General features: G+C 36.2%; 3 protein-coding genes across 4 annotated transcripts; 2 read left to right on the top strand and 1 right to left on the bottom strand.

Annotated features, from left to right (window-relative positions):
- Positions 1-1,825: 1,825 nt before the first annotated feature.
- LOC129800608 (iron-sulfur clusters transporter ABCB7, mitochondrial) lies at positions 1,826-13,328 on the top strand. Of its 2 annotated transcripts, none has more exons than XM_055845124.1 (7): positions 1,826-1,975; positions 7,350-7,461; positions 7,783-7,891; positions 7,953-8,107; positions 8,171-8,949; positions 12,446-13,015; positions 13,075-13,328. In XM_055845124.1, the coding sequence occupies exons 1-7, from the start codon at positions 1,844-1,846 to the stop codon at positions 13,270-13,272; spliced, it is 2,055 nt and encodes a 684-aa protein (XP_055701099.1). In that variant the 5' UTR covers positions 1,826-1,843; the 3' UTR covers positions 13,273-13,328. The 2 variants fall into 2 exon arrangements, with proteins under 2 accessions (XP_055701099.1, XP_055701098.1); XM_055845123.1 differs by having other exon boundaries at positions 1,831-1,975; positions 7,729-7,891.
- LOC129800624 (SET domain-containing protein 4) lies at positions 2,155-3,569 on the top strand. Its single transcript, XM_055845152.1, has one exon. The coding sequence runs from the start codon at positions 2,248-2,250 to the stop codon at positions 3,559-3,561; it is 1,314 nt and encodes a 437-aa protein (XP_055701127.1). The 5' UTR covers positions 2,155-2,247; the 3' UTR covers positions 3,562-3,569.
- LOC129800614 (vitamin K-dependent gamma-carboxylase) lies at positions 13,296-19,493 on the bottom strand. The gene is made up of 3 exons (XM_055845135.1): positions 18,861-19,493; positions 18,331-18,801; positions 13,296-14,340 (listed from the first exon to the last, which is right to left on the bottom strand). Exons 1-3 carry the CDS (start codon positions 19,352-19,354, stop codon positions 13,392-13,394), a joined length of 1,914 nt encoding a protein of 637 aa, XP_055701110.1. The 5' UTR covers positions 19,355-19,493; the 3' UTR covers positions 13,296-13,391.
- Between the last annotated feature and the right edge of the window lie 5,225 nt (positions 19,494-24,718).

Genomic DNA, 24,718 nt, shown 5'->3' with positions numbered 1-24,718 from the left:
GTTGACTGGAAACTGGAAGTCTATGTTTTTTGGAAGAGAACATCGAGAACATCGCAGCGAAAAAACCCCGGCCGGCTATTCGTACTGATTTTACAGATCCTACTGAGTATATACAGCGTATTTATGTGAGGAAAGTACTAATTTCCATACTTTCTATGTATATACTATGTATTTACGTGAAAGATATACAAATTTAAATATATAGTCAAGTAATACGTTGTATCTCTACGCAAAAAATACTATGTTGAAGAAGTGCCCGGAATATATCGAGTATAAACTTTGTATTTCTGGTTTAAAGTCCCTACAACTACACAACCTTGCTGTGTCGGTGTGCCCGCCGACCATTTTCTCTCTATTTGACAAAGTTGTGACATGTCTGATGGTGAATAAAAATGTGCGTCGCTCAGTGGAAAAGGGTAAGTTTTCCTTAATTTTATTAATTATTTTAAATCAATTCAATCAAAAGGAACCCCCTTAAGTCCATTTTCACACAAAACAATCTGGAGATAAGTGTGCGCGGAAGTTTTCGTGAACAAATTTGAGGAAAAATAAAGTACATCATTTTTAGTGAAAAAATGGTTTAATCTTCTTGAGGTTCGTTCCGGAAACCACTCACATTCAATATACTTAGCTTTTGCGTTCAGCTGAGCATCTTGATATGAGGGATTAAGACAGAAAGAACACTTATGCCCTAGACATACTTACGACTTAAGCCGAGAGACGGCTTAGTGGAAAATGATAGAAATGCGATTTAACCATTATTTCGGATATAATTACGCTAAATCGTCTCTTGGCTAATCCTTAAGTCTGTCGAGGCCCTTAGCATATTGTTGATAATCTCTGTTGAAAGACGGTTCTGTGAAACAAGTGTATGCCGTGCGTGTAAAAAATTCTGCGAGAAATGATAATGATGGTTAGACAGAGTCCGGTATTTGATTGGATGTGGTCCACAGAGATATTTCAAAATCTGTAGAAAATTTTCATTTTCTTGCGCATAGTAATATTCAATTGGAGTTTTGAAAATTTGTACGTTATCGTCCTGTTTATATTTTTTTCAGATTATTAAAAGATCGAGCAGCCAGATCCACCAGGATTGTTACGTTCCCGGAACTACTATCGCACGCAGTTCAGTTACCGGAAGTCCTCTATAATGCGCTCTACTATGGATAGTTGGTAAAGATTTTCATGCCCATGCAAACAAAGCGAATAAAACTGAGTGCATGGATAATGCGATGTGATGCTCAGAAATTAAGTACAGGATTTGCAGGACTTTCAATTTCGAGAGTATCGCGAAGGAGGAATAGGACGTTCTTCAAATCTATGAGAGAAATATCCGCTAGGATATTCTCCAATACTTGTGACTGCAGAGGATGGATCTATAGATCTCACCTGTAGATCTCTATCCCTCCTCCTCGATACTCTACTAAAGATTGAAAGTCTCGCAAATCACGCGCTTAATTACTAAACGTCAAATCGTATTATTCCAGAGTTCGTTTTTATTCACTTGCACTGCTGTGGGACGCAATTTTTTTACCAAAATATTTTTTTTGTCGAAAAATACTCGGAAAATTTGATGAAAATTTATGAGGAAAATCAAGTAAATACAAAGTAAATGTACTCAGTATATACTCAGTATAAATGTCGACTCACGCACACTAATGATGAGTATTTGGGACATTTCATACAAAATCTACTATGTATTTTATATGGGCATACTAGTTTCGTACTAAGTATTATACTCAGTTTATACTGAGTTTGTACATAGTAGATAGCCGGCCGGGACGTGGGAATTTTTAATGGCGAATTTTTGACAGATGACAGACAGTTCAGTAAGATCGAAAAAATGGCTATATTGCGATGTGCTGTGCGAACTAGTTATAGTTTTAGCCAATTTTCCAGGAATAGAGCAAATATTTCCCTGATTAAATCACACATCCCGCCAGTTAAATATCCTAGCTACTTCATAGCAACACGGGTGAGTGTGAAAAATAAAGCATAATGCTTGAAATTCAATGCAAAATGTTTGTTGTCAATTTTGCAATCAGCGAGGAAATTTATCCTTCGCAGAAAAAATGTTTCTTATCACTTTTCTATCGCAATATTGACCATTTAGAATGATTTTATCTGTAATTTTCCGTATGTCTGATTTCAGAATTGACAGCAATCACACTGGGAGTTAGAAATAAGAGAAAAAATCGCGTAAAGTATCATTGTTCGGAAAATTATATAATCGGAGAGATATTGACCATGAATTCCGGGAAAAAGTGTCCGGGAATTCAGGGAAATGTTGAGAAACCGAGTCAGGAGATAATAGAATTATGTCGGTTTATGAAGCACCAAAAGAATTGGAAGAATGACACGATGTTGTGCGTCAGGGAATTCCCCGGAACTGGAAGGGGTTTGTATTCCCGGAAGGTGCTCGAGGGTAATTCTGAGATAATTGATCTGCCTTTTGATGCTCTAATAAGCCTGAAAAGCATCTCAGAGGATGAGAGATTCCTCATGTTTATGCTAGAAGTGTCAGATGGGAAATTTAAATGGAAAATGCAAACACTCCTGACAATTTTTCTCCTCTGGAATTGGCATCTTGGGGACAAATCCCCATGGAAGGCTTACCTCAGGAGCCTCCCGAAGGAACTCTACCATCCGCATTTCTGTTCAGTAGACGAACTAGTGGCAAGTCCCGTGGTATCAGAGAGAGTTATTGATTCAGTGAATCAGAGTGAAGTAAAAGAAGTCCAGAAGGTCCTCCAGAACGCAGTATGTCCTTGCTGTTCAGAGAAATTCTTCCCGGACCTCTTCCCAAAGAGGAAATTCATCGAATTTTACTTGATTTGCAACTCCCGGACAGTCTACATTCCTCCGGACACGATCAAATCAATGATCAGAGAATCAAAAGCCCTTGACCTAATTTCAAACGAGCCAAATATGGCTCTAGCGCCCTTCCTGGACCTCATCAATCACAGTGATTCCACCAAAACTCTCTGCTCCTTGGCCAAAAGAGGTCCAGGATTTTTCTACACTCTCAAAACCTCCACAAAATTCGACAAAGGCCAACAAATCTTCATTAACTACGGACCACATTGCAATATGAAGCTTCTCATTGAATACGGATTCTTCCTCCCTGAGAATTCCAATGAATTCATTGAAGTCTCAATGACGGACATTGAGGAGCTCATCAAAAAATTAAAAAGGAACCACCAAAATCTTCAAATTCCCAGCAACAAATTCCGCTACATCAGAGATCACAATCTCCACGAAAAGATGTTCATTGAAGCTTCAAGATTCAGTCACAATTTGGAAATTGTTCTGCATTTCTTGCTCCTGGACAGGAATATTTACGAGAACAACTACCATCAAGTTGTTTTTGGGAATATTCCAGAGGAGAGTTGCTTGACCGAGTATAAAATACTCTTGATCAATCAACTTCTCGATCACTACAGAGAATCTCTGAGGAACCTCCAGGCTCTGGAGAGTCTGACCAAGTGCGGGAAGATCGTTAGGAAATTCCTTGAATGTAGAATAGAATTTATGACCAAGTGTTTGAATAAAAACCAGTGATAAGCCTCCATCAGCCTTTTTAATGGACTGACAAAAAATTAATCTAACAGTGCTATTGTGGTAAACCAACTGGAGGGGGGTTCACCTTGTTGTCTCCGGATCCAGTAGTGAAACACAACTCACTTTTTTTAGAGCTGTTTTATTTAAGGAAGAATACACTGCCCAATGACATGGGCCACGTTTACACAGTGACTGACCCCTTCCTTAGATTCAACTACCCTTTTTATATCAAAATTCTCCACTCACCCCCTATTTTCTCGACATTATTTCCCGTGAGAAGGTGTCCAATTAGTGATTCAGGACAACCCTTTAGATAGCGATCGTCTGGAGACGATCGCTCGGTGCATGTCCAACTTTCCACCTTCATTATCTCTAGAGTTTTTTCCCATACCTTATATATCCTTAAGAAAGAGGTTGCTTAATTAGGATGACCAAGGACCTCACACGTTGTCGATCTCTATTTCTTTTTCAGGATTTTATTGCTCTTCTTGGCGCGAGCTCTAATTTAACGACCGTCTCGAAGAGAAAGTAATCTTAAGAACTTGTCACCATAGATCACCTATTTTACGAGCTCTTCAGGAATAGAGGGTGCCTTTGTCTGCCTAATAAGCCAACAAATGCACCCCTTTTTTTCTTCTTGGTCCTCATATCTTGCCCATCGTGATTTTATGACCTTTTTGAGATCACCTGCCTTTCCTCTAATGAGCGTGATGTGTTTATTACCCTGAAGGGGTACTAATGAATTCAAGGGATTATTTTATCTCTGGGCTACAAATTCCTTGAGGACCAATTTCCCAGAGAACTTTCTCATGATACTGAACATGATCTATCATGTCTCTTCTTGAACGAGCGTGCATGATCTCGCGTAAATACGGGACAATGGTTGTGATGCAGAAATGAGTCACAACACTATTCCAATAAAACATCGCAAACATCGCATTATTTACCGTTTACCGGTTCTCAACCGATTTGTAAATCACTCGAAAAATCCCACAAAATAATTTTAAGAGTAATAAAATTTGATTTTCGGGCAAAAATTAGTTATCGGTTAATTACCGGTTCACAACCGATTGGAACCGGTTCAGTTTTGTCGGAAATTCCAAGACCTTTCCAACGATCCCAAGCATGACCCCATTCGCCAGATAAAAGCGCTCTCTAGAGCCTTTTTAATCCTTTGACCTTGAAAAACTGTTATTAGGATTCATTCACTTCAAAAGAAAAATCCGTGGAATTTATCCGCTATTTTTCCTTGTTAGCCTCCATGGAAACACTCACTACCCCATAGCAAAAGAAAGCGGAATAGGAATAACAAGCGAAAAATTTCTATGGAATTTTCCAGTATTTTTCTTTGAAAAAATCCATGGACATTTTCCATAATATGTTCCAAGGAAAATTTGATGGATTTATGCTGGATTTTTTTGTGGAATATATCCATGGAAGGTTCGTGGAATTTATGTGGATTTTTCCATTAAAATAAAATGGAGAAAAAATGAAGCTGTCGCATGCACCTCGTGATTTTACTTCCGAATATTAAAGAAATAGCAAAGATCACGGGGATTTTAATAAGTTTTACTAAACCAGCAATAACGAATTAACACTTTGAACAATAAAAAAATATTTTATAAAAAAAATAATTTTTCCTAAAATATATATTAAATGACATAAAAATAGCATTTTTAGGTTGGCTGCCTATTTAATGTAATCACTTCACTATTATCTACATGAAACGCAGTGTCGCATAATTAATTATATTATAATTGCCACATGAATCACTAAAAATGTTTACGGAAGGTTTGGAAACAAATTATCCACGTTTTCACAACACCATTTTATTTGTTTGACATTCGAGAAAAAAGTGGAAAAGCCATATAAAACTCTATGGAAAGATAGTGGAAATTTCCATATGATTTTTCCAGTTTATCCTGCGGACGTTTCACGTGTGAGTTTCCATATAAATGTTCCACGGAACTCCGCGGAATTTAACGCTGGAATTCCAGTGATTCCTACTTGAAATTCCATGCAGATGCAGAGTTATGATTCCAATGGAGTTACCGGCTCCAAATTCCATGAAAAACTTATAGTGGAATTTTTGCGTCAAATTCCGCGGATTTTTGCAATTTGAACGCTAGTTTTCCACTGGAATTTCCACGGAATTTTGCTATGAGGTTAAAAGAAAAATAAGTGGAATTTATCCGCAATTTTTCCGCGTTAGCCTGCATGGAAACACTCACTATGCTGCGAAAAGTTCCACGGAATTATCTTTCTTTAGCGTAGATATCCAAGGAATTGGAAATTGAAACGAAATTTCCAATGAATATTCCGAGTATGTCCCATAGCAAAATTCCATGTAAATTCTACTGGAAAAAGCGTCCAAAGTGAAATAATCCGCATTTGACGCTAAAATTCCAGCAAGTTTTCCTTGGAATTTGGAGTTGGAAATTCCATTGGAATCATAGCTCTCCATGGAATTTCAAGTACGATCCACTGGAATTCCAGCGTTAAAATCCGCGGAATATTTATATGGAAAATCAAACATGAATCGTCCGCGGGATAAGCTGAAGAAATCCTATGGAAAACACCAATATCTTTCCATATGATTTTCCATAACTTTTTCCACTATTTTTCTCAAAAGTCTAGCAAATAAAATGGTGTTGTAACAACATGGATAAATGTTTCCAAACCTTACGAAAACATTTTTATTTTTTAATGATTCCTGTGACAATTATAAGAAAATTAATTATGCGACACTGCGTTTCGTCTTGCAGTAAATTGATTACATTAAATAGGTTGTCAACCTAAAATAAAACTGTTTTTATGTCATTTAATTTATATTTTAGGAAATTTTTCTTTTTATAAAATAATTTTTTTATTATCTAAATCGGTAATTCGTTATCGCTGGTATAGTAAAACATATTAAAATCCTCGCGATCTTTGCAATTTGTTTAATTATGATCGAAGGAACATCTCTTTGACAGGGAATCCCTTTGACACTTTTGTCAAAATGTTGAAATTTATTTAATGTATCTAATAAAATGTAAATAATATAGCGTATTTTCATTAATCTGTGTTTTTAGATAAGGATAAGTGTTCGAATTTCGTATTCCAAATGATACAGAGTAGGGTGTCAATAGTCCTGACACATGTCAGGATGAGGACCAACACTTAGACGGCGGTGAAATTTCGCTTCCTGAAATTTCGTTTTGCTTTGTCGACGGTTTTCTTATTTTTTCTATATGCTTCCAAGAGCGCAAGCTCAAAGCTTTCAAAGGATAAATAAAAAATTAAATAAATAAATGCTGGAACTCTTGACTTAAAATAAATAAATAAAAGAATGAGGTGCATGTGACTTTATTTTTTCTCCATTTTTTAGGTGGAAAAATCCACATAAATTTCACGAACATTTCCATGGAAGTATTCCACAGAAAAAATCATGTATAAATCCCCTGGGGATTTCTTTGGAATATATTATGGAAAATTCCTATTGAGCCATGAACCAACACAAAGAAAAATCGAAAATGTAGATGCACATGAAAACAGTCATGTACTAAAAGAAAATGTTCAGGTGACCCTTTTTTAAAACATCATAGCCAAGGTGGACGGAGTTCAATCGGATTTTTAGGTTTTGACAATTATAACTGTCAAAATCTATTAATGGGACAGAAGGGACAGAAACGTCAAATCAAGATGGCGATGCCGTCATTTTGTAAATAGTTATTTTGTACGGAATTTCTCAACTAACTCTGACGTAAGGAAGAAAACGAGTATTTCCAATCTGATTTGCTTTGCAGGTTCTCTCGACGAGTAAAATTCTTGAAAGCAGCAATCATGAGAAGAAGACACAAAGTCCTCTGGGCACAAATGTCCTGGGAAATTTATTCACAAAGAAGAGTGGGAAGAAAGGTAAAAAAAATAATCAACCAGGGAAATGATTTTTACTCGAAACTATTTTTTCCAATAAGTGACAATAACTGTAAGTTTAAATATCTTTGTGAGAAATTTGTTTATTTTCGTTTTCGTAGACCGATTATTTTGTTTTAGAAGTTAGATTTCCATCCCGTTTCAATTCTCTTTGTCACTAAAAGTTTCCTTCACAAAGTTCGCACCTAACTGTTGTTGCTTGGCTTGTCCACCTCGATGGGATGTTACTATCCGGTAGTAATTCCTCAGGAGGCCAGCATCATCAGCAAGTGCGGAATTGTTTTCATCCTGGTGTTTCATCAGGTGGTAGAGAAGCTTTCGGTGTGGAAGGACCAGAAATAACGCCAACGGAAATGATTAGAGCCATGATGTCCTACATTTGGCCAAAGGATGATGCCTTCATTAGGAAGAGGTATCGTGTTTTGAAACTTTTAATTATGATTTAGGGAAGTTTACTTATAAATTTTCTACAGAGTTGCAATCTCATTGGGGCTTCTGGCCGGAGCCAAATTGCTGAATGTAGGCGTACCATTCCTCTTCAAAGGTGCAGTAGATGCTCTGAATGTCCTAAATACGGCCACACCAGCGGATACTGCACTAACGCTCACGACGTCACTTCTAATCGGATGTTAGTAGTTTTACTTTACATTTGGCCCTTAGGAAGCTCAGGTTACAGAAATATCCTTTTCAGATGGCGTAGCTCGAGCTGGTGCTGCTGGTTTCAATGAACTTAGAAATGCTGTCTTTGCCCGAGTGGCTCAGCATTCCATTCGTAGAATTGCCACAAATGTTTTCCTCCATCTTCACAATCTCGATCTATCGTTCCATCTCAATCGTCAAACTGGTGCCCTTTCTAAAACCATCGATCGTGGCTCCCGAGGAATTAATTTTGTCCTGTCAGCGATGGTCTTTAATATTGTCCCTACAATCTTCGAATTGGCCCTTGTGTCTAGTATTCTAGGCATTAAATGTGGCGCTGCCTTTGCGGCCATCTCAATGGGTTGTGTGGGAGTGTACGCCCTCTATACACTCACAGTCACCCAATGGCGCACAAAATTCCGAGTGTTTATGAATCAAGCTGAAAATGAAGCAGGGAATAAGGCTATTGACTCCCTTATCAACTACGAAACCGTCAAGTACTTTAACAATGAGAAATTCGAAGCCAATCGCTACGATGCTACACTTAAGAAGTATGAAGATGCTAGCCTCAAGACGAGTTCAAGTCTGGCCATGCTCAATTTCGGTCAGAATGCCATTTTCAGTGTAGCTCTGAGTGCTATAATGGTTCTGGCGGCCAAAGAAATTGCAGCTGGAAATATGACAGTTGGAGATCTTGTGATGGTTAATGGTCTCTTGTTCCAGCTCTCCATTCCCCTTGGATTTCTGGGCAGTGTCTACAGGGAAGTTCGTCAAGCGCTCTTAGACATGCGATCTATGTTCATGCTAATGAGTATCGATACTAAAATTGCGGTACGTATACTTACCGAATTAATATTTAAATATATTGCTAAGGTAAGTAAAGTCCCTACAGTTTTATTAGGTGAAGTAAAAAGTTGCGGGCTTGCTCGGTACATATCTTAAGTGAACTAGAGGAAGTGGCCAAGTATCGGGTCAGCTGTATTAAATCTGGGTTTGGGAGGTTGCGAGGTACGGTCGTTGTTTTCGAAAAGTGTTCCGTGGTGGTGAAGAAGCGTCTTCCTTTGGTTTGCATTCGATTTCCTAATGCGTAGCTTCTACATCTACGTGGGATCCCTATCTGCAAAAATCCAGATGGGGCAGAAGTCACGAAAGTCTTAATGAGGAGGCACATAGTGCTAAGGGGTTCAAGCTTCATGGCATCCTATCCCAAACTTTTAGGACATCAACTCTTGTAAACTGTAGATGACAAGGCCCTCCATTCATCGGGAGTTGGACGACAGACGTTATGGTGCCCTCAAAAGTCGTAATGATGAAGCGACCTCTCGCGGAGAAGGCTCCTTTTCAATGGCCATAGGCCTGACCTCAGAAAGGATGCCTTACAGCCTCTTAAAAAGTAGACAAAGGAAATGGGTACACATTTTAGTCTTTTGACTCAGAAACTTCAAAAGGAAGCGAAAACAACGGATCTGGCAGCTACTCCAAAGGGAAGGAGGACTGTTACAGCTTGGCCCCATATGATCATTCATTTCATTGGTCTTTCGGGTCTTTCCATTCTGGTGACCATGACGTTTTCATTCTGAACAAAGGATTTCACGATGTTCAGTTAACAAGGAGAACTGCTCTCCAAGGTTGACTTTGCTTCCTGTTGTTCGTAAGCTTTTCTTTAATTCTTGCACTTATTAAGGATTGTCTGGTTTTCTCAAATCAGATCTACCATACTCTATCGGTAAAGACGATCCTGAAGTGTTTAAGTGGAGCCGGGTACCACTGTCCAGAACTCAGAATTGGCGGATCAGTTCCACTCGGCCGGTACACTACTATATTCCAAGCCAAGGTCACAGAAATCCTAATTGAGGTTCAGAGATAAACATATTCTTTGGTAGTAGAGCTGTCTTACTCTACATGTCAGGAAACAAATCCTGCTCTTCGCTGGTGATCGAGTGCTGGAAAATGTTGAAAGCAGTCTCACTTCTAACAGGGGCACTGAGGTATTGTGGGTAATGAAGAGGTTGACCACCTCGCAGTGCCAGTAGCAAAGACCGAATTCATCGGTACCGAGCCTGTCGTGGGGTGCCCCCCCCCCAGGGAGGACTTACACAACATCAAGCGATCTGGGCGACTACAGACAACTGTCGCGTGTTTAGACTGTTCATGTCACTTTTGGACAGAAAAAAAAGACAGGGTACCTGATGGGCAGCAACCGCTGCAAGCGTGGCAGTTCGCTGATCTTCTCACCGGGCACTGTCTAAACCAGAGGTGTTCAAGAACCGTTTTAAACCGAAAAAACGTCAAAAGAAACTTGTACGTCAATAGTCAAAACGCTACCTGAACAAACTTATTTTGACGTTTATTCGGTTTCAACGGTTCTTGCACGCCTCTGGTCTAAACAAACACCTCAACAGACTGAGTGTTGAGTGCAATACAACCTGTAGAGGTTGCAATGGTACTAATATTATGTGACTGTCTCAGCCTTTACAACTCCAGACGAGCGCTACTTGACAAAGTGGTGCTGAACTGGAATGACCTACCAAAATTAAAGCTAGCCTGTCTAATGGAATTTATCTGAAAGACTGAGTGGCTTAATACACACTTGCTCTATGATTCATATACCTGAACCGTGAAAGGGTCCTGCAGTGTTATCACGGTTATCATAGACAACTACATGGGACAAGAATTTGACAAAGTTATTCCGAAACAGAGGATAACAATCCTCTGTAAATTTATACACGGATTATGACCTCTGGGTTCGCAATACTGCATTTAACGATCATCGTTAAATTAACGATCATGCTCTACTCTACGGTATATGAAGTCGTAGTACAGAAAAATCTCTTGAACCGATTTATTCGATTTGTCTCCGGTATCTCTATATTTGAAGAAGACGTCAAATACATATCCTCGAAACATTCCAGCAACGAGAGTTCCCTGTTTGAACACTGTTCAGCAAACGCGTTCGGAACAGGTTTCGGTCCAATGTAAATCCCTACGGGCTGTGAAAAAGCGAACGCGGTTGAAGCAGTAGTTCTCTTTGATGGCCACCACTTTCTGAACATTTGGGAGGCCGCCACCGTCGCGCCATGTCAAGCAGGGAACTCTATCGTTCCTGGGATAGTTCGAAACTAGTAAAAGAATAAATCCGAATTCAAGTTGTGGTGACCAACAGATGGCACCGTGGTGAGTGTGAAGAGGAATGAGTTGGATAATAGGAAGTGTGTGAAGTTGATACAAAACGGACGATTGTCAGGGATAAGACAAGACGTGGAGTGAATATCTGTGAATAAAGAGATTACAGAACAGAAGAATACGTGTGTTTCATTAGAACTAATGGTGCCACACAGATCTTAATCTTTGTTTAAATATTCAGAAAATAAAACTAACAGCATATTCCAATCAATTCCTTTCGCTCTTGGATCCTACTAGTTCAAGCTGGCTCGCAGTTACTACAGTAAACATGTACGCTTTGGGCGTAAACATTGAAGTGTGTCGTCAATGATGCAGCCAACTTCAGCGAAAGTAACTGTTGTATCAGTTGGCAGCACTGCCGCAAATAAAACCAGGATAACCGGGATAATAATTGAAGTGTCAGTCAGTCGATGGTGCCAAGCCAACATATGTAGATGTGTAGCCGAAATAAATAAAAGATTGAGTAAAAACTAAGGATAGTTTAGTAACTATGAATGCTTCGGGTGAGGATCCAATCCAGATATGTGCGTTCGAGGTCAAGGAACGGAGGCAATCATGCATTATTACTGTTCTTCTCTGCCCGGAAATAGGACACAAAGATGCTGTGCTCACGGAATGAGTATTGTATGGTTTCTCAATTGGAGCCGTCATCAACAGCAAAAGAATTAAGTGGAATTATAATTGGCGAAATTTGCTAAGTGTCAAAAAAGAACCAATAACCTTCATTCACGAAGATTTTTTGTTATTTTCAATTTTACGACCAAATTGAATTACTTTTGTCAAACAAGTAAATCACCAAATATTGTAAAAGTGTAAACCTGACAAACATACAACCTGCGAAGGGGTTCTCCATCGTTTTACCCTGGAGGTTGGTCATCAACACTAAGATGGCGATGGCCGCAAGGTAAGGTGTGTCAGTCACATGTAATTGGCGATGGTAATAAAGAAATAAATACAATACAAAATACTTTTGTAATTTTTGCAAATTTTTGCTCAGAGTATGCTAATACTGCGGAAATCAAGCGAAAGAACAACGCAAGACTTTACTTCACCTAATTGGCAGTACTTACCTAGCTCTTACACTTGATAGACTATCAATTATAATCAAATTGCTGCATTTTCTACTTTTTAATCTCTTCTATAGAACAAACCACATGCTCCCTATCTCTCAGTTGATCGCAATAACGCCTCAATTGAATTCCGGGACGTGTGCTTTCAATATGAGACAGGAAAAATGGTTTTCGATAAGCTAAGCTTTGAGATCCCAACATCCAAAAAGATTGCTTTTGTTGGAGGATCAGGTTCCGGGAAGTCCTCAATGGTGCGTCTGCTTTTCCGGTTTTTTGAGCCTACATCCGGTGATATCTTCATTGGGGGCCAGAATATCCGGGATGTGGATATCAACAGCCTGAGAAAGGCTATAGCCATTGTTCCGCAGGATTCTGTTCTCTTTCACGATACCATTCGTCATAATATCCACTATGGAAACCTTCGGAAGGATCAAGCTGAGGTCGAAAAGGCTGCAAAGATGGCTGATCTGCATGAGTCCATTGTTCAGTGGCCTAAAGGGTATGAAACCCAAGTGGGAGAGCGTGGTTTGAAGTTATCTGGAGGAGAGAAACAGCGGGTAGCAATCGCGAGAGCCATTCTCAAAAATGCCCCTATTCTAGTCTTCGACGAAGCCACAAGTAGCCTGGATTCCATAACAGAACATGTATGACCTTGAAGAAATACTTTTGCCTAACTTCATTTTCTAAGATTTGTCTTTGACAGAATATTCTTCAAGCCCTCTCACGAGCTACGGAAGGACGTACTAGCATCTGTATCGCCCACCGACTGTCCACAGTTATGGACGCTGATGAGATTTTCGTCCTGGAAAATGGCAGAGTAGGTGATCGAGGGACTCACCATGAACTTCTCCAAAAAGGTGGACTCTATGCCAAATTGTGGGAGACACAAAACATGAAGTAATTTATAAAAGAAAAAAAACCGTCTCAAATAAAGATTTTATTTTCTCGTTGAATAAATCTGGTATTTTACTTACAAATCAGATTCAAAACTCCTTAATTAAGTACTTAATAAGTACTTAATTAATGCGTTATCCGGGATATTTGATAAAGCAAGGAATTACCTACATGGGACAAGAATTTCACAAAATTATTCCATCTGTGAGTTATTTCTTGAAATATTGGAAATAGTGGGAGAGGTTTTTCAGGTGGCTGGGTTCCTTCTTCTCTTAGATCTCTCATTGTCCGATTTTGATAAATATACATATAACATGCAGGTGTAGCGCTTACTACTTGCACTTTGTGAAAAATTCCTGAAGATATTTTCATAGATTGTCCTCCTAGAAGAGTTATAGGCTCAGCCTCTAAAGAAGTTACAAGGATATTCCCGTCCAAACAGGTGATACTGACATTGTCCAGATCTGGACTAATGTAGCTCTCCATTTGGAGTCCTGGAAAATCTGCAATGAACATAATATCCGTGAAGTTATTCCAAGTCTGCACGTCCTCTGCAATTTCTCTCATCTTCGGTCTCAGATGGGACAATTCACTAAGCAGTGGAAGGATCCATTTGGTCATCCGGAAAGGAGACCAATCTGCTCGCAGCATGTCCACAGTGGGATCAAACATTCTCTGTTGAAAGCGTTTGTTCATCGAGCACCAAATATCAAAGTAAATTGCAATATTTTCCGGATCAAAGTCCTTCTTTTTGGCTTCTGCAGCTCCTTGGATTAAATCCCTTTTCAGACATTCAGCATATTGGATGGCCATGTCAGCGTGTTTGGTCCATCTATCATTATCTGCAAAAGCGTAGGGTTCAAGATAGAATACCTGACCATTCGTTTTGTCTAAAACTTTGATTGTGATGAGAACCGTGTCCCAGGAATGCACCATCATATCCCATGAGTAGCCGTATAATCCTTCTGTCCAGTTATTGTAGCCCTTTGTAATGAAGTGAGAATATGGCAAGAACAACTGCAATCCCATGTAAAACGTAATCCATCTTGTCCTGGATTTCTGCTTACTACTTGCCCTGGGGAAAATTTAGAAAGATAAGCAATAGATGTTGCAGATTTTAGAATACTTGTACTGTTTATTCATGTAGTTTATGGTTGCACAACGGTTTACTACCAATTTAAACCTAGATCGCAAATTTTCAGAAAACCATTCCAAAATTGAAAATTAGCTGCATCGAAAAAAATATTTTGTAAAATTGTTCGTAAATGTTTGTGAATTCCTATTGGGAACTTACGAAATGCTCGTAAATCGTATAACGCACAAGCAAGTTCGTAAAAGTTTGTACTTTCACAAAGATTGTTCGTAATATGATCAATTCTCAAAACCAAGAAGACTTAATTTTCCCCAAAGCTTTCGACCCAATTAGTATGGGTCTACCTCAAAGGACTGATAATGTTTTCTTGTTTTATATAATTTCTTTGGACAATTTTTAGCCGGAATTAATACTTCAAGACATCTCATCCAAATTTAACCATAATAGCTCGAGAAATGGACTCTCCATTGATCCGCGAAAATTCGATATCGAAAATTTATTCGACCATAGATGTTTATGGATGGAATATTCATTTTGACTATCTCCAAAACATCAGTTTCTTTTTTTAATTCTAAAAACTAGGGCAAGTGTACCAAATTTCGGCATAGAAAATGCCAAAGTCTCAAGTTTGAAATGTAATTTTTTTAATACAAGATGTTATTGCTACTTCTTATCGTCTTTATTTTCTCTAAAATTATTCTTAATACATTTTAAAATGAATAAAAATATAGACGGCTTTGGGTAATTTTTCGTCACCATGATTCTCATACTTCCTTGCTCTTCCATAATTCTTCTAAAGTTTTTTTTGCATCATCTCGTTCGTCGAAACGATTTTTTTTGTATTGCATATCTTTTTAAAAAATATACAAAAAATAAAATTTCATGGAAATTTGAGGAACAAAAGAAGTGGCCAGAATTGCAGGCTTGCCGGAATTTGGTACACTTATCCTATTTCTGAAAAAAAAAACGATGTGATAAAAATTTCTCTATATACAGTGGAGGAAATTAATATGGACGTTATACACTTATAGGGTAAAGTGATATAATTTGGAATTAGTGTTACAAGTTGGACAATTCGCAGGTACAAGTTGGACATGGCTTTTTTCTTGATAAATACAGTACAAAATTTATTTCTAAGCACAAGGAATCAAATTATAAAACTAAGGCATTAAAAATATACAAATAAAAATGAGGTACTAAATTTATCAAGAAAGCCCTGTCCAAATTGTACCATTGTCCAACTTGTACCACTTTACCCTATATGGCTAGCAGAAATCTTTATTTTTTTTCTAAAATAGATTTCGAAAAATCATAAAATTTTTCATCACATAAAAAATTACTAATTTTGTAATTTTACGAGATTTGATTTAGGTAAAAATTTTAAATTTCTCCAAGCTGTCCATGTGATGGCTCCACCACATTGCAATGGCGTAGCCAAGGTTTCAGTAAAATTATATTAGTTGGTATTTCAATAGAATATTTTTTCGAGAATTATCCAAAAAAAAAACATTTTTTACTACACAAAGAATAGGACTTTTCTGGAAAAATTTAAAGAAAAAAAAATTTAATCCAATCTTAAATTTGAAAAATCAGAAATCAATAAATTCTTTTACTACCGGCTATAAATCTTAAGATATTTTAAGGTAAGAAATTGTGTTCTTTGATTAATTTCTGCACCAATTTTGACGAACTTAGACAAAGGTACAAAAACTTTCCCGTGAATTTTAATAGCTTTTATCGGAGAATTTGCGGTTTTTGCTTGAAAATAATATCTAATATCTAGAAAAACATGTTCTTATGTCCTGGGCACAGTATAACTTAAGCCAAGAGACAGCTCGACGTTATTTATATTCAAATACAATTCCCACATTCCCATCAATTTCCCATTAAGCCGTCTCTTAGCTTACGCCGTAATAGACACAATTACGACTTAAACCGAAAAACGGTTTAGCTTAGCTAATGGGAAACTGATAATAAGGATAGGGGCCTAGAACACACTAGAAGCAATTTTCGTCAAAAATTGCATATTTTTTTAAAAAAATCTGATGTTTCTGCCTATAAGGACAGGGGAAATTTTCTTTAAAAATACATTTTTTAAATAAATTGCTCCTAGTGTGTAAAGGCCTTTAGATTAAAAAAAGCTTTTAACTTGAAAAATCGGCATAAATACTATTTTTATCCGATTTTGATTACATCAAGTGATTTGAAGCTATTAAACGTTCTTTGCTTTTCAAAAAGTGAATATTAACTTTTTTTGGTTTAAGGAAACGGGATGAAAAGTAGTTTGAATTTTCTTTTAAAACTACCTTCCATAGGTCTATTACAAACTTTCTATTTAGTATTTACCTATTATTCAAATATTTTGTAAATATTTTTGCAAATATTTTAGGTTAAATTTAGGTTAAAATTTTCTAAAATATATAATTTTCTAAAATATATAAAATATATAAAATAAAATACTTAATTATAAGTTTTTTTTGGTGGAAATTTCAATAAAGAAAATTATTTTTTATGCGTCTTTAAATCCAATTTAAACTCAATTTTGATTAAACTTATGAATTTCGTAGGCTTAAAGTTTGCTAAAGACATCAATGAGACTTTTTCTTGAAGAAAAAAAGTAATTAGTAATTAAATAATTAATTACTATTAATTTATTTGCCGGGAAATTAGTCAATAAATAAATGGAAAACGCCCTTTAGAGTTTCAAAGTATTTTATGAAAAGTTTTCAAAAATTATTTCAAAAATTTACTATAAAAAATTGGTGCTGTACCGATTTTGATTATTTTGCTTTATATATATTTCTTCGAGAAAACTTGATCAAAAACTTTCCCAAAGTCTTCCTTGAAATACATTTTGAAGTTTTAAATATTATCCAAATTTAAAATCCACATCCAATAATTTTCTCACTTTTAAGCTAATAAAATAAATCAAAAAAAATCAAAAAAGAAGCTAGCAAAAGCACTTTCCTTGCAAAACTGACCTTAAAGTGAGTTAAATCTTAGTTTTTCGAATTATTTTTAGTGTAATGTTTCTTTTAAATTCGTTTAATTATTATTTAGGGGGGAGAGGGGCCCTTCCCTGGCTCTTGCATGCTATGTCCTTGCTCCAACGTAATATTGTTTTATGAGGGGGGGGGGATTTACCGATGGTCGTAACTTGATATCGATTACGGTTTGACCCCTAGCCCGGTAATAAGTTGAAAAAAAAACGCAGATTAGCTACTTTATAAAATAAATAAATAAATTTCATCATCACAGAAAAAAATATTTTGCAAGAATGTTCGTAAATGTTTGCGAATTCCTATAGGGGAGTTACGAAATGCTCGTGAATCGTATAACCCACAAATAAGTTCGTAAAAGTTTGTACTTTTTTCACAAACATTGTTCGTATATAATCATTTGACGAACATTTTTTGTACTTTAACAAATATTTGTTCATAAATGTTCGTAAACACACAAAAATGTTCGTAAAATTTTGTCATCTGTTCGTAAATGTTCGTAAAATGTTCAACAGGAAAACAAGCATTTACGAACAAATGGCAAAATTTTACGAACATTTTTTGTGTGTTTTCGAACATTTACGAACAATTGTTTGTAAAAGTGCAAAAAATGTTCGTCAAATGATTATGTCACGAACAATGTTTGTCAAAAAAGTACAAACTTTTACGAACTTATTTGTGGATTATACGATTCACGAGCATTTTGTAACTCCTCCATAGGAATTCACAAACATTTACAAACATTTTACAAAATATTTTTTTTTCTGTGCAGTGACAAATAAAACATTTCTGAGAATAATCATTTTAGATTAGATTCTTTATAATCTCAGTTTTTTGTGGTCCTTTGTCCTTCGTAAAATCTGAATGCGATTTAACTGAGATTTCCGTAAAGAATCTCAAGTACTATAAACTTATTTGGAGCTTTTTTTATGATGGAGCAACATACTTCTCAGGATTTTTTTATATTACTTACTGGAACTTTTCTGGTCTCTCCTCAAGTTTACGTTCATGACTCCCACTAAAAATTCTTCTAGGCCAATCGGTTGAGTAGAAAAGTGGTATTTCTACAAGACATACCCAAGGAAACATTCCAATTGTGAAGAGTCGGGAATTCATGAGATGAAAAGCTGTAGCTACAAGAGTAGCTAAAGCTCTGGAGCGCTTCCAGATCAAGAAGAATGCAATTGTAAGGTCAAAAACGAATCCGAACCAGTGAATAATCATCAGATCCGTTAAATCTGCTCCCAGGACCAAGCGAAAAGGTGCAAAGATCCAATGGTATCCTAAATTAGTCATTGCGTAGCCAGAAAGCCACTCTGTGGAGAATTTCTTTATCCCAGCCATAAAGTACAGGATGAAGAATTGAAATTTGATAATAAAGTAATTCCACTGTGGTACTTTGTAGTCCTTGTAGCCATTCGTTGCACTCCCGGCATCAAGTGCACTGTAAAATCATCCCTAAATTCCTTTGGGATTTCTCGTAAATGTTCCTAATAAACTCACCAATATTTATCGGCTGATGTAAAAGTGAACAGGATACCAAGTAATCCGTAGAGATAGCTGTGATTGTTCCAATGACTTTTGTCCAGAAAAAATATATACCAATAGGGAATGGTGAACATGAGGCAGGATGACCGGTATTTGTATCCTAGGAAAATTCCTAGAGCACCTAGCCACATTACACCATAAATCATTGCCATCCAAGGAAGTGGAAGTGGATGCAAGAAATTGAAAAGTGGAAAGCGACAATCTCGAGGATTTCCCCAGCGTTGGTCCAAATCACCTCCAGAACGTTCCTCAGGAATATCAATCAACATCATCAGTCCAAAGGACATCCTACCAACTCCCAAACTTGCTCCATCGACAGGTTTGTGGAGAAATTCAGTAAATTTTTCAAATGACGTGAAATTATCCAGGCAATGTCCAGAAAATTCCTCAAAGACCTTCTCAATTTTTCCGAGGTTTTTCTCCGATTCACAGTTACGCTTCTTCATCATTGTATCACTTGCACTGAGATACTTCCTGAGAATACAAGAGCTTTTATAAAGTATCCTCAGGATTCTGCAGGGCGTTTGCGCATCTTTTCCTTAATGAACGTGCTTTCAAATAGTAGGAAAACATGGTAATGAAATCAATTCGAGGGGCAATCATACGGAAAAATACGAAACAAGTGCCCTATGTTATCAAAACCCGAAAAATCCTTGAAATATTTCTCGGGTTTCCCTTCATCCTTGAGATATTTAAAAAGTTTTACTGCACCTGAGAAAATAAGGAACCCTATCATCCGACTAAAGTAAGTACTTATTAAGCACTTAAAAAGTACTTAATTCAATGCAATGCCTTATAGCGGCTTCAGACCTAAGGCTTAGCCATATGGCTTAAGGGCAGAATCTCATTGACAGTAAAATGCTCGCCGTAGCCTCACCGTATTTCGTTAATTTATGCATTTTCATTGCAATTCTTACACGAATTCTCGATTACCGCATTACCTTATCTCATACTCGATGGCACTAGGTGAAAATAATATAAGAAAATTAAAGAAATAAAACGAAAATGCGATAAACGATAAGCAAAAAAACTGTACGATTAATTTCTCTGACAGTTTTCTTTGCCCATCGTTTATCGCATTTTCGTTTTATTTCTTCAATTTTCTTATTATTTTCACGGTAATGGAAAATTTGCGTAAAAATTGCAATGAAAATGCGTAAATTAACGAAATACGGTGAGGCTACGACGATCAATTTACTGTCAATGTGATTCTGCCCTAACTGTTCTAATTTCTTATCAATCACTATGTCTTGGAAAAACAAAGATTGGATTATTAAATATAAATCACCTGTTAGGTTCTCAAAAAGCAACAAAATTGATCACTCTTTAGGATTTTGAAACCTTCGGGAATTGGGCTAAACATCTGAACCAAATGTAATGTAAATAGAACAATACAAGTAACACCTTACTTTCTGTTACCCGGGCAGTAAAATATATAAATAAACTACCCCTTGAATCAGATCTCTAATTTTATCACCCTGTTTCACTTTGTTTTCCACGCAAACAAGAACATCTATTTCATTGTCAACATCAACACGTTTTCAGGTAGAAGAGGAATGTGATAGGGATTTATGTTGTTCAATTTCCTCTGCAACTTATTACTTTTCTAATAATAAACTTGAGACTTTGTGTAACACTCAAAGCCGTAGCTAGAGTTAAATTTAAGGTAGGGCATTAGTAGTTAAAGGTAGGGCATTCAACAAAATTTTTAATTGATCTATCTTGGTTAGCCGATTTCTGTCCCACGTCACTTGAATGTAAGTGAACCAGGTAAAAAAATTCAAAAAGACAAGTTTTAAAAATAAAATATATTATCCTACTTCTTCGATACTACTTAAGGGGTTACGTGGGCCAAAATTTGACAAAAAAAAGCAGATTTTGTTCTAATTTCTTGTCGACATAATAAAAAATATAATTAATTCAAGCTCTTACGCATATAAAAGTACAGCATTCAGACTATATTACCTGAAATTTTCATTTAAAAATTTATCTTGCGGGACTTGATTTTTGGAGATTTTCTGAAGAAAAAAACATAGTTTTCGGAGGACAGGATTTCTCGAAATTCGTTCATCTGGAAATCAAAAACCAAATATTTCTTGTTACCTGATAAGTTAAACTAGCATTAAACTAGTAATTTTTAAAAAATTAAATTTGAATTTTTAAGAAAATTTCATACACAAAAATACCAGTTTTGACTTGTTTTACACTACGTTTCTTTTTGTAGAATGTAGAATACGTTTTGATCAAGTGAACATAAAATTTTTCGTTTAACCGTTTAAGGACGATTGGGTCACCCATGACCCAAAAATGAAATTTTTCCTACGACATTTTGGACATTCTAAAGCTGTATTTTGTCCTAAAAAGTTAGAAAAAATTATTTTTTGTGACCCTCGATTTTTGACCTTCTCGTCCTTAAAGGGTTAAGGATTAGTTCAACTTAACAGCTAACAGGAAATATTTGATTTTTGGATTTAGATGGACCAATTCCGAGAAAACTTCTTCACCGAAAAGTATGTTTTTTTTTCTAAAAATGAACTCCAAAAATAAGGTTTCAATGGCTAAATTTAAAAAATTTTAAATGAAAAATTTAGAAAACATAGATTATGTTAATGTTGTACTTTTTTATTGCTAAAAGCTTAAATTAAATATTTTTTTAATATGCTGAAAAAAATTGAGAAATTATTATATTTTTACAGTCTTCTTGATCCATGTGACCCCTTAACTATCTTGAAAATGCGTGAATGAGAAAAGGAAATATATTGAGTTTTTTATGTAAGAAATGTAAGAATATTTGCGCTCATTTTGCTCAGAATCAGAACCATTGAAAAACATTATTTCATTTAATTAATCATCAAATAATTGCAATTTCAACTCATTAATATAATGCCGAATTCATGGTTAAATATTCTATTTTATTTAAGTATTTAAATTTATCACAAAATTATCGTTTGACTTTCCATACGATTTTAAGCAATTGCATTAAGTACTTCAATCGATCACTTATCGATTACAGACCACTTAATAGGAGATTAATTTCTTTTCTACCATATCATACTACGAATATTTTACTTAAAACATTATCTTAGTTTCTGGTTTTTAAGGTAGGGCATTGCCTCTCAATGCCCCCCCAGCGCTACGGCCCTGGTAACACTGTTCTTCACTTGAACTTCTGGTGAAGAAAAATTTAATTCACTAAAATTAAAAAAATTAACCCTATGTTATTAAAAATAAAACATAACCTATTAAATTTTTGACTTCTATTCTTATTTTTTTGAGAACTCGCAGCTTCCAACAGAGTCAAATTATATGAGTCCAAGTTTTCTTTTATGTAGGGGAAGGTGAGGCTACGTTGAAAGCGCCATTTTGTAAAAGTATTTTCAAAGCATCCCCACAGATTTTGACAGAATGAACCGCGTCCCAAACATTCCCTTTTTTTTTGTCTAAGTGTGACCCAGATTCGGGATGTCAGAGATAAAACGACATATTAAACATTTTCCCTTTTTATCAAATAAGATATTTGAAAAATGTGTCCCATACAACCCCGCTCTCCCGTATGATAGGTCAGAAGCCACTGAAGGTGTCCTTGGAGTGAATTGATTGCTTTGAGTGATGATCATTCACTAAAGAACGGAGAAGAATGACTCTAACAAGTCCCGACATCCCTTAGCACCCACCGTCTAGAAGTGTTTGGTAGTGTCATGAATTAACAATTGTCGAATAGACCGTACGCTCAACATAAGTACAGAATCTTCCCAAATAGCTATTGAATTTCTGGATTTTCTCCTTCACTTCATCGAATGGTGATTTTTTTCCAAATAGTTATCCTATATTTATACTTATACCATGTTAAAGTTAAACCCTTTGAGGATCAATCACTGGTAATTCTCTGGTCCTCAAAGGGTTAAAAGGCACCACACAAAACCCTTCTGGAAAAAATTATGATGTCACGTTAAAGACTGAATAACGGCAATAATAATATACTTTTTCTCTCACCCCGTAACATTCTAGTACATTTTGTACTAGTAGTGACATAAAAAGTGTTATCTGTAAAAAATTTTCTTTGGTGTTTGTCTAATTTACAGAAATCTCACTTTATGGCATCATTTAATGTACCTGGTGGCCCCATAAAAGTTGACAAGAGTGAAAATTGTGGCGAGGATGAGTGGCGTGGCAACTGATTAAGTCTATGCCGTTTTTTAAGAGTTGCGCAATAAACTCATCTTTTCTATGTCTGTAGCACTTTTCCACTGAATTTCTTTTAGTGTAAAAATGTATTTTTATAGAAAAGTCTCAACTTTTAAGCACATTTTATACAAATCTTTTGCTGCTGAGTAATTCCTGCGTCAGCAATTTTTTTTCCCGCGCAGTCACATGACTTTGGGAGGATGGTCAGGCAATCAGTCACTGAGATGATCCGTGGATTATCGAATAGTACATAAAGAGAGCAATTCCATGACAGTGAATCATGTCCCTACTGTCGACGGATAGCTCTCTTTATTTTCATATTCGAGCATTTAACAAACAGGAAGGTAATAACACAGCTAGCACTTGTTGATCCTGGCCCTAAGTTTATGACTCATGTGTTGCCCGCAGCAAAACACTTTATCTCACTGATTTCCTGGATCATTTCAAAATGGATTAAGATTCGGAATTTTAGGGAATTGGTCAGGAATGAGGAAACTGCAGACTACATTTGGCTGGATATTTCTTCGTGTGACTAGCTCGTAATGTGAAATATTATTGGGAAGAAGTGTGTTGGCCTCTGCGTTATCAATTTTTCCACAAAACACCACCAAACACCCAATACACTACCTCCCCACCTTATACACCTTTTCTGTGTCACCTGAGTTTACTTAGTGAGGAGAGGAGTTGCAGGTGAGAGAAGTGGAGGAAGACACATGTTCGTATTGCTCGAAGTCCATAGGAGAACAGTATTTTGCATACAATCTGTTGATTTTACATTATAAAGGTTTACCTATGTCCAACCCCCACGGAATCACAAGATTAGGTATTGCGTAATGATATAAAAAGGCATTTCCCATACTCTTAAATAAGAGCTTCGGCTAAGTGCATAGAAATAAGTCCTTAGTAAGTACTTAATAAGTCCTTAGTTAAGGAATTTATTGGGTGAAAGCAGTCATATCTGGCATCAAAGGGCTGAATTTGTAAGAAAGAATGAGATGGCAACACATGTTACCAATTGGTTAAAAAGAGATGAATCAATATACCTTTTCTAAAAACATAACCTCAAAATGTTTTTAAATGTGCATTATTTGTTATATTTCTGACTGCTTTTTAGTAATAAATTTATAAAAAGGGAAGTTTAGTGAAATCAACTGAGTCTAACTTGACAATTGTATCTACATTTTCATTATGTTAGTTGAATTAAAAAATTCCCCCTGTAGCTTCACCAGCTTGTAAACTAGAGTATGTATAGGGGAGACTGGGGCAAAAAGTCACAAATCGAAAAAATAAAAATTCAATATCTGCCAAGATAAATAAGATACCGGCTCAAATTTTTTTCTATAGATAGCCTCCATAGACTTTCTTCAATGTCATAAGTTTCTTAGAATTCGAACAAGGAATTTAGAAAATAAAAAATATCGAAATTTTGAGGCCTGTTTTTGAAACATTTTCCTTACAAGAGATATCAATTATTACCTATTTATTTTCCAAAATTGATGCACTGGTGAATATTTTCCAAATAATTTGGATTCTTTGAATACGAATCTCCTATCTATTTTAGAATTTCACAAAGGTTCTTTTCTCCAGAAATCCTTTTATTACAAATGGCCACTTGGGGCAAAAAGTAA

This window comes from Phlebotomus papatasi, chromosome 2 (assembly GCF_024763615.1).
Source record: "Phlebotomus papatasi isolate M1 chromosome 2, Ppap_2.1, whole genome shotgun sequence".
NCBI classification, from domain to species: Eukaryota; Metazoa; Arthropoda; class Insecta; order Diptera; family Psychodidae; genus Phlebotomus; species Phlebotomus papatasi.
The sequence above is the reverse complement of the archived record's forward strand: the minus strand, read 5'-3'. Positions and strand labels throughout refer to the sequence as shown.

Bases quoted from the DNA above. Each gene is read 5' to 3' on its own strand.
- LOC129800624 (XM_055845152.1), top strand. From the start codon at position 2,248: ATGAATTCCGGGAAAAAGTGTCCGGGAATTCAGGGAAATGTTGAGAAA.
- LOC129800608 (XM_055845123.1), top strand. From the start codon at position 1,844: ATGGCTATATTGCGATGTGCTGTGCGAACTAGTTATAGTTTTAGCCAA. The intron at 1,976-7,349 runs GTGAGTGTGAAA...TTTGCTTTGCAG, and splicing joins GCTACTTCATAGCAACACGG to GTTCTCTCGACGAGTAAAAT. The intron at 8,108-8,170 runs GTTAGTAGTTTT...TATCCTTTTCAG, and splicing joins GACGTCACTTCTAATCGGAT to ATGGCGTAGCTCGAGCTGGT.
- LOC129800614 (XM_055845135.1), bottom strand. From the start codon at position 19,354: ATGATGAAGAAGCGTAACTGTGAATCGGAGAAAAACCTCGGAAAAATT. The intron at 18,802-18,860 runs GTGAGTTTATTA...ATGATTTTACAG, and splicing joins ACATCAGCCGATAAATATTG to TGCACTTGATGCCGGGAGTG. The intron at 14,341-18,330 runs GTAAGTAATATA...AATTTTCCCCAG, and splicing joins GAGAGACCAGAAAAGTTCCA to GGCAAGTAGTAAGCAGAAAT.